Here is a 10,268-nt window from a genome sequence, read left to right as displayed (position 1 = left end):
GAGCAGCTGGGACTCAAACTGATGCTCATTTAGGACATCAGTGTCCCAGGCAGTAGCCTAACCTGCTGTGCCATAACAGCTGCCCCAGATCTTTATTCCTTTATCATTTCCCACGTGTATGAGAAAATTCATAGACAAATTGAATAAAATGTGAATTTTGCTGCTCACATATAAAGTGCTTTGCAGGTGGTGGAGTCTCAGTAGCTATTGTCGATTAATGGATTGGCAGTAAATGGGTGGCCCTTGGGTGACCGCTCTCAAACACTGTGCCCTGTGTATACTGATCAAGAGGTTCCTTTCCAGGAACCAGCTGGTCTGTAACTAATCAACCCAGTGAGCCCAGGAGTGTCAGAAGAACAAAGGCCAAGAGCCAGCACCGTGGCAAAACGGGTAAAGCCGCCACCTGCCATGCCAGCATCCCATATGAGCGCCAGTTCAAGTCCCGGCTGCTCCACTTCTAATCCAGTTCTCTGATGTGGCCTGGTTAAGTGGTAGAAGATGGCCCAAGTCCTTGGGCCCCTGCACCCACGTGGGAGACCCGGAAGAAGCTCCTGGCTCTGACTCCTGGCTTCTGATTGGCTCACCTCCAGCCATTACAGCCATCTGGGGAGTGAACTAGCGGATGGAAGACTTCTCTCTCTCTCTCACTCTCTCTCACTCTCTCTCTCTATCTCTGTGCCTCTACCTCTGCCTCTCTGTAACTTTACCTTTCAAATAAACAAATAAATCTTAAAAAAAAAAAAAAAAAAAAAGAAACAAAGAACATTCTGTAACAGGACCAAGTCCTGAGATGAATCTCTTCCATACAAGCCCCTTCTAGATAATCCAACAACACAAAATCCATTTGGTGTTTCTTTCATGCTGTTATTTGTATATTTCAGGCACCTTTTTCCAATTCCTGGGTTGTGTGTGTGTAAAACTAGTTTAAAGTTTTGTAATAGTGAAGTAGGCATTGTAGCACAGTTGGTTAAGCTGCCACGTGGGATGCCAGCATTCCCTTTGAGAGTGCCAATTAGAGTTCCAGCACCTCTGTTTCTGATCTGGCTTCCTGCTAATGCATCCTGGGAGACAGCAGGTAATGGTTTAACTACTTGAGCCCTTGCCACCCACATGAGAGACCTGAATGGAGTTCCAGGCTCCTGGGCCAGCCCTGGCTGTTGTAGGCATTTGGGGAGTGAACCAGCAGATGAACCCCGCCCCCAATCCCTCTCTTCCTGTCATCCTGCCTCTCAAGTAGATGAAAATAAATAAATTTTTAAATAACACAAATAATAGGGTTATATGCTTACAAGTAAAATTTTCGAACCATACAGAAAATATAAAGTGAAATGTAAAAGAATACCCTCTTCCCCACACCTCTTTCCCATGTCTCAGAACTAACCTTGTTAACACTTCTGGTGATATTCCAATGTTTACTATACATATACATATAAATATACAAATGTGAGGAGGCTATAGAAAGCTTGTAGAAAATGGAGGTAAGTGATATTTATTCTGATGCAAACATTTTTAAATTCATGCATATGAAGGGCCTTCAAAAATTAATGGAAAATGCTTATTAGGAAAAGACCAGTGGCCAGTGTTGTGGCATAGCAAGTTAAGCTGCCACCTGTGACACCAGCATCCCCTATGGGTGCCAGTTCAATGCTCTGTTTCTGATCCAAATCCCTGCTAACATACTGAGAGAGCAACAGAAGATGCCCCAAGTGCTTGGGCCCCTGCACCCAGAGGAAACTCCAGGCTCCTGGCTTCAGCCTGACACAGCCCTGGCCATTGTAGCCATTTGGGGAATGAGCCAGCAGATGGAAGATCTCGATCTTTCTGTCTCTCCCCGACCCTCTCTCTAATTCTGCCTTTCAAAATAAGTAAAAATAAATCTTTAAAAAAGAAAAAAAAAAAAAAGGGAAGACTAAGCATGGACTTCAAAAACTTTCCACACTGGAGTGGGCATTTGGCTTAGTGGTTCATACTGCTTAGGGTCCCAGCTCCACTCCCCATCCAGCTTACTGGACAGAGACAGAGACAGAGATAAAAAGAGACAGGGACCTTCCATCCACTGATTTACCTCCCAAATAACCCCAGTAGCTAGAGCTGAGCTGGGCCAAAACCAAGAACTCAATCTGGGTCTCCCACATGCGAAAGGAACTTAAGCACTTGCCTGCTGTCTCCCAAGGGTGTGAGGAAGCTAAAATTAGAGCACAGGTGGGGCTTGAATCCAGGAACTCTGATATAGGTTGTGGATGTCCTAAGGCATCAACCATTAAATCAAACACTCACCTCCTAAACTTGTTATTTAATTCCATCTTCCCTAAGCTTTTTGAAACCCACAGGTACTGATTTCTAAGAACTGTTTTTAACATAAGAGAAATTAATCTTTTATTTAAAAGATGAAAAAATATACTTTTACATTTGTTGTTTGAAAATTTTTTCATTTGATATATTTGAGCTGATTAGTTTTTTTTCCTTTATGGCTTGTGGATGTTGTATCATGACTCTTAGCTAACCTTAAGATAAAGCAATGCCTTATTCAGAATTTTCTATGTATTTTCCAGCTGTGGAATTTCTTCATAAAGTAAGAGAAAAGGGAAAATTACTCTCTAAAATCTAAGTATTCCTAGAAAGTTTTAAAATTTTTTATTATATTGGTGTAAGTTGCTCATTTATTAGTCAAAATGAGTATGAGCAGGGAGAGTACTAGGCATAGCAGTTGAGACACCACTTGCAATACCCACATCCCATATCTGAGTGTCTGATTCAAGCCCTGGCTTTGGTTTGATTCCAGCTTTCTGCTGTTGGGGAGTTAATTAGTTTGTGGGATCTCTTTCTCTCACTCTCTCTCTCTCACTCTCTCTCTCTCTCTCCCTCTCAAATAAAGAGACAAACATTTATTTTAAAACCAACTACCAGCATCACTGTTTCCTAGGATACTGTGTCAGTACAGGGCACATTAGTAGGAAATCAGTTTGGAATGTACAAGACAGTACTGTTGTTAGACAACAACATCTTTTTTTTTTAAAGATTTATTTATTTATTTAAAAGGCAAAGTTACAGAAAGGCAGAGTCAACGAGAGAGAGAGAGAGAGAGAGTCTTCTATCTGCTGGGTCACTCCCCAGATGGTCCCAATGACCGAGAACTAGGTAGATCCAAAGCCAGGAGCCAGGGTGCAGGGGCCCAAGGAATTGGGCCATCCTGTACTGCTTTCTCAGACCATAGCAGAGAACTGGATCAGAAGTGGAGCAGCCGGGACTCGAACCAGCACCCATATGGATGCCAGCACTGCAGGCAGTAGCTTTACCTGCTATGTCACAGCGCTGGTCCCCAACAGCATCTTCTTAAATCCTGGCTCCCTACTTAACAACTGGAGTGAGGGGTTTGATCTCTGTGCTGCAGTTTCTCATCTGGAAAAAGAATTCATCGTACCACCTGCCTCAAAGAGTTGTCACAAAGGTTAAGTGAGCTAGAATGCATGCAAGGGCTAGGAGAAGTGCCAGGACCCCAGCAAGCAGAGATACAACTGCTTCCTTGTTATGATTCCTGAAGAACTCAGTGTTATACAAACAAGACAGGAGTGGGCAGTCTAAGAGTAAATTCAAAACAATGTATCAGAAATTCAAATTATTATACTCTACACACAGGATACCTAACTGACCCAGAGATCAAAGAATGATTTGTTTTGAGAAGGGTTGGTCACAAAAGTGTAACTTTCATTATTTATTTATTTGTAAATAATTTCAAACTTAGAGAAAAGTTCCAAGAATGGTAAAGAACTCACTTATTCCTATTACCCAGATTCACCAATTCTTTTTTTTCTACTTGCTTTATCCTTCTCTCTCTCCACTTCCAAAATCTTTTCTGAACCATTAAGGAATATATATATATGTGTGTGTGTACATATGTATGTACATACATGCATATGTATGTATATGTGTATGTATGTGTACATACACATATACATATATAAATATATATGTATACACATATACATATAATCATTTTAGTATTATGTACTTTGGTATATATTCCCTAAGAACAGTAAAACATATTAGACTATCTACATTAGTAGGTCTATGTAATCTACCTTCTCTATACCAATTTTGTCAACTGTATCATTTAAAAGCATTTTTTCTTCTGTACAGGATCCATTATGGGATCACATAGTGCATACATTGATCAATATAATCCAATTTCCAAATCTATAAGAACAGGTTCATGGAAATTTTTTCCTACCAACATATTTGACTTTAATTTTCTATATATTGAGAGCTAGCGTCTGTGTCCAAGCTATATTATTGATATAAAATTATCCTTTATCCCCTACAGGTCACTTAAACACTTGGAATTGTACCGTGGAACTTCATAATGGAGTCTCTGGGAGCAGACAAGAAAGATCATCTTAAAGCTGCAGCTCTTGCCAGCACAGTTACCTTTACAGTTTGCTTTGGATGCACTGAAGTGTTATTTTTGTTGTTGACCTTTCTTCTCTTAGAAGCATATTGCATGGCAGCATTTCGTTAAAAGAAAAAAAATGTGCCTGTCTTATGCTACTGCATCATGACTGGAAGACTATTGGAGAATTCAGAGTACATTGCATTTCTGTGTCACAGCAGACTGGCTTTGGAGCTATTTCACAAAAGTATAGCATTGAATTTTGCACAGTGGTAGAGTAAGTGGCAGTTTGCCAAGGTTTTAATCCAAAATAAAATAAACCTGTCACTGGTGGCCTCACTATATTCTCATATGATAAAATTTAAAATCATTTCAATAAAGCATTAAAAGAAAAGTGGGTGCAGGCTTTCTGTCACTATAATATCACGACTACTAGAAGAAGAAAATATTCTAGTTTTTCAGCACCTTTCCAAAATGTAGGCACATGTCTTAGCCTGTCCACGTAGGTAGTAACAACTCAGCCAGATGAGTGTCAATCCAGATGACACCTTTCTCAAGGCTCTGGTATCCTTTCTTCCTGCAGAACAATTTCATTAATACATGCAAAAACATGTGTGCAGTTCACTGGCTTCTGCTGAAAAGGGTGGTGTATTCCCATGTGAGGTGTGGCTGGGGAGACCCTTGCAGCCTTTTGCACACTGGTTTCTTATGGCTGTAACTGAGACAGCCCAGTAGACTCGCAGCACAAGCAGGGAGGCGCAGACGGTGTCTGTGACCTGGGATCCCTGCATGTGCTGCCAGCTGACTAACTTCATGGGGTTTTGCCCAGCTTCCTTTTGTCTTAGCTCTGCTAGTTATAAGGAACATTTTCCCTTGTGGCCATTGCTGCCTCTCCTTTAACCCTCTGTACACGAACCTCGGGTGCTGCCCAAGGATTTCCACAAACGGCATTGTGAGTGTACTGCTCGCTGTGGTTCTATAGAGTTCCTGCCTGGGCCTGAAGCACAAAGACACTTGATTTCACCTTCCTACATCCAAAGATGACCTGGGGGTTGGGGTCATCCTCTGCTCCTGCAAATCTGAATAGTGCTTCTGAATCAATAGGATGGCAGCAACACACAAGGTCTTCAGGCAGTCACCCCAGTGACACGTTTGGGAGGGAAAACAGGAAATCGTGGTGCTAATTTTAAAAAGAGAAAGCAAGCTGGGAAGAAGGGTGGAGGTGAGAGAGGAGCAAAAGGGTCCTGTATATTTTCCTACTCTTTTGAGTATTCCACAGACTCTCAGGAGATATCTTTACTTTTAGTTCAAAGAGAGATGTTAATATCAAGACGAAATATACATATTTCCGAAATTAACTGCTTTCCATCATTAAGTCAATGTCATAGTTTTACAATGCTTTTACTATTCATCTCAGGAAGGCAACATATATTATAAAATTAAGGAAATAAAAAGCAACAAAAATAGATAAAAACATAAAATTAGGGTCCGTAATCTTGCAATTCATTGATTATCATGGTTGACATATTGGTGTAGACATAGTGCTAATCTTTTCTTTCCTATATAAAAATATGATTTTTTTAAATAAAAGCAACATCATACTGAAGAAATGTAACTGTGTTTCAATTAGAGGGCTTTTCGTTTGAGATTTGGAGTTGCTTCTTCACACTTCCAGTCCTGGAACTCGCATGAGTCTCACGTGTACCTCAGATGAAAGCTCCGAGCTCCATCTCAGCAGTTTCCATAGGCAAACATTGCACAATGCAGGGCATGTAATGTATTTCTAGAGTGCTGCATAGGATGAGAAGTGCGCCCTTTGTCTCCAAGGTCATAATGGCTCTGCTGACTTCAATACCTTTCACTGGAGCTAGTGAGGACAACTCGAAAATGCCAGAAAGAATGGCAGCCCCTTGCCCCATGATCCCAAATGAAAAACAGACAGAACGCAGAAATCCCCTTACACACCACCCCCAGGTCCCTTTTGTGTTGTTCTTGCCAACGCAGCAGCCGTCCTGCTATATATACTGGCTGCCACTCTCGTCCCCATCACAGTGGACGCTGAACACCCACTATCAACAGCCATGGGGAAGGTAAGCCCATTGAGGCATCATCCCACGGCTATGGAGTGTCTACTCTTGGGGGACAGAACACCCAGCTGACTTCTGCTGTCACCTTGTTTTCCACTGCAGATCATTTTCTACGAGGACCGGGGCTTCCAGGGCCGCTGCTATGAGTGCAGCAGCGACTGCCCCAACCTGCAGCCCTACTTCAGCCGCTGCAACTCCATCCGCGTGGACAGCGGCTGCTGGATGCTCTATGAGCGCCCCAACTACCAGGGCCACCAGTACTTCCTGCGCCCTGGCGACTACCCTGACTACCAGCAGTGGATGGGCTTCAGCGACTCCATTCGTTCCTGCCGTGCAATTCCTTACGTGAGTCTTGCTTCCAGCTGCCTAGTGTGAAAGCAGTGGCCAATGGCCGTTAATTTCTGTTTAAAAAAGTCAGTTTGTTCCAGCCTAGAACTTATGTAGAGAGAGGACAGGAAGGCCTCCAAGGAGAAAAACATCAATGGTCATCCCTATTTTTCTTACTCGCAGACATAAACATTGCTTTAGGACACAAGAAATCACACTATAAATTTTAAAATTAAACTTGGTACCATCCAGGTGATACCTAATTTCTAAATTCAAATCACCTTGGTTAGTAGAGAAAAATATCTATCTGGATAACAATTTTCTTATTGTAGTTTAATTTAATTTTATTTGAGAGAAAGGGCAGGTAGAGAGAGACAGAGAGAAAGAAATAAAGCACTCATCTGCTGGTTCATGCCCCAAATGCCTGGGAGCTGGGATCTCAATCCAGGTCTCCCATGTGGCTGGCAGGGACCCAACTACTTGAGCAATCATGAGTTGCCTTCCGGGTGTGTATGAGCAGGAAGCTGGAATCAGGAGTGGAGCCAGGACTCGAATCCAGGCTCTCATATAGGATGGTGGCCTCCCCAAGCAGCATCTCAACCACTGCACCAAAGGCCTGCCCTATACGTAATTCCTTCTTAATGATTAAAAATCTAACAGGCTACGGGTTAACAATGCAAGTCTAATATATTCTGACTGCATTGGTGGTTTTCCCAGAACATTCTATGACATAATAAGTTGGAACTTAGAACAACACATCTCAGCATGTAAGTGGTTTTGTATTCCCCAAGAGTCAATATCAGCCAGTTTCTTACAAGAATATCAGAGACAGGTCATTGATCAGGATGCACAGATCACAGTCCTCACCAAAGTGCAGCTTCATCTTTTTTTATCAGGCAGAATGTGTGTTTATGCTTTCTGATGGCACCAAATTGAGCAGGAGGTTCGGGCCTGAAATCAAATTTAGACTAGAACAATTTGTAGATGTGCAAAAACATATTTCTTTGGGATAAGAAAAAACTCAAAAAGTCCAAATGGTTTAGCAAAACATCATTTGAAAAGGTGTGTAGACTCAGAGTAAATACAAACCATGGAAAATTACAAGTGCCAAAGTGACTTAGAGGTAATCCTGATAGGTCTCGATGACAGGGAATCTGGAAACAGGAGTGAAAATCCTCCAGCAGCCTCACTAACTAGGTTGTGAGAGACGGTTGCTGACGAAGGAAATGCTTCCACTCTCTGTATTTCAGTGTTTGTTTCTTCAATTAGATTTCCAGATCACTGACCAGGGCAGCTTCATTTCAACACTCCTCCTGATTGGCTAGAACAACAACGTAAGGAGTGGGATTAAGGAGGAAGCATATTTTACAGGACACTGAAAGCCGAGCTTCCTGTGGATGCAGGTTAATGAGGTCACTTTTGTTGACCCCAGGGATGCACACCATTAATTCTTCTTGTGTTTGCTGTCACGACAGACCAGCTCTCACAGGCTAAGGCTGTACGAGAGAGATGACTACCGGGGTCTTGTACACGAGCTCACTGAGGACTGCCCCTGCATCCACGACCGCTTCCGCCTCAATGAGATCTTCTCTCTCCACGTGCTGGAGGGCTGCTGGGTCCTCTACGAGATGCCCAACTACCGGGGGCGGCAGTACCTGCTCAGACCGGGAGACTACAGGCGGTACCACGACTGGGGGGCCATGGATGCCAAAGTCGGCTCTCTGAGACGGGTCATTGACTTGTACTAGACTGTGCTTTTCTTGTGATCCACAATAGAAAATGCAATAAACACACAAATCATGTTCCTGGCACTCAGTGGCTCTTGTTTATCTTTAATAATAGTTGAATTTTAGTAAGCGGTGACCCCAACCAACTCCCGTGATCCTGAAGGTGTTTTGAATTTTCCTTCAATTTCTGTTGCTCAGACAACTGTATCTATAGAGTATTCACTGCTGTCATAGAAAAGAGGCAGACTGTTTCTGCCTCCCATGACCTACAGTCTGAAGGAGAGAGAAGAACATAATAAACAACTAATAGAACCCATAGAAGGGAGAGAATGTAGAACCTACCTGTGGCTGGGGTACCAAAGACAGGGCATTGCTGAAGGGATTAGGGTCGCTGAAGATCAGATCAGACAAAAAAAGACAGATGAAGAGAGGAGAATTTTCAAAGTAGAAAAGATCTAGCCTGCTTGGTGTTAAAAGTGTCAACAAAAGTTAAACAGCATGATTTCTGTTTAATCTTCAGATTGATTTGTTTCAAAGGCAGAGACACAGAGGGAGAGCTCCCATCCATATGCCCACTCTCCAAATGCCCACAACTGCAAGGGCTGGGCTGAGACTGAAGTCAGGAGGAGGGAACTCACTCAATCCAGCTCTCCCACTTGAGTGGCAGAGACCCAATTATTTGAGCCGGAGTTGGGAACTGGAACCAAGAAGCAAGCCCAGGCACTCCCAATGTGGAACAGAGGCATCTCAACTGCTGTCTTAACCACTCGGCCAAAAGCCCATCCTAGACTGCCTGATCGCTTATGCTACCTCTGCTACTTACTTGTAGAGAGACCAGCTCAGCCGCCCTCTTCCAGGGACTCTCCCAGCGTTAGCACTAAAAGTCTTCCACCCTAGCCTTTAGTTTCAGGGAAACCAGGAGAGCTGGTTACCCATTTATAAGCTTACTTCATTAAACAAGTCATTTCTTCTCTTCTCTGTGCCCAATGATCAATAAAAACTAACGTGATAATAAACTCCCAGGACAATTATGATGAAAAGAGAGGAAAAGATTATGAACACACTGTATCACTTTTAAGCTATTATACCAATGTAAGTTGTCGGGGCTAGTGCCCTGGCCCGACATGAGATGCAGCAGACTGAGGCTGTCCCTTATCTAATCCTGTTTCCTGTGCTTATTGTTCTGAAGGCACAAGACACATTCCTGCAGGCAGGATGTGACTTCTGATGAAGGTGTATGATGTTCTTTGCTCTATCAGCAGAGCTTGTACCCTGAACTTTGCTACCTTGTAAACTTGTTTTGTTCCTGTGCTATGCATGATTGCACACAATGAATGTTATCTGTATGGGGCCTGGGGTATATATCCTTGTGTTTCTTGGTGCTCTCCGCTGGAGGCTGAACAGTTTCCCCAGGGAGACGGCCTCCAGTCCCTCATCGCCAGGGCCCCTAGTTTGGCTTGGAACGCGATGAGGCAATAAACGTGGTGATGGATTGACTGAGTGCTGCGTCTCCGTGTGGTTTGTCAGATGGCCTCCGACAGTAAGTATGAGAAATTGATATACCTACACTATCCTCTCAAATACAACATCACAATATGGTCTTCTTTATTTTGGGCTAGAATATGAATTTTTATCAACTCAATTATCAAAGATTCCATTATGCAGAGTGAGGTGTTACTATTTGCTATCCAGCTCATCTCTGGAATTTCTTCCCACTGACAGAGCTACTCTCCTAGAGTG

General features: G+C 42.9%; 1 protein-coding gene across 1 annotated transcript; it reads left to right on the top strand.

Annotated features, from left to right (window-relative positions):
• Window positions 1–6,468: 6,468 nt before the first annotated feature.
• LOC133767272 (gamma-crystallin A) lies at window positions 6,469–8,549 on the top strand. The gene is made up of 3 exons (XM_062201681.1): window positions 6,469–6,477; window positions 6,577–6,819; window positions 8,277–8,549. The coding sequence occupies exons 1-3, from the start codon at window positions 6,469–6,471 to the stop codon at window positions 8,547–8,549; spliced, it is 525 nt and encodes a 174-aa protein (XP_062057665.1).
• The last annotated feature ends 1,719 nt before the right edge of the window (window positions 8,550–10,268 follow it).

The sequence above is a fragment of the Lepus europaeus genome, chromosome 1 (genome assembly GCF_033115175.1).
Source record: "Lepus europaeus isolate LE1 chromosome 1, mLepTim1.pri, whole genome shotgun sequence".
NCBI classification, from domain to species: domain Eukaryota; kingdom Metazoa; phylum Chordata; class Mammalia; order Lagomorpha; family Leporidae; genus Lepus; species Lepus europaeus.
The sequence above is the reverse complement of the archived record's forward strand: the minus strand, read 5'-3'. Positions and strand labels throughout refer to the sequence as shown.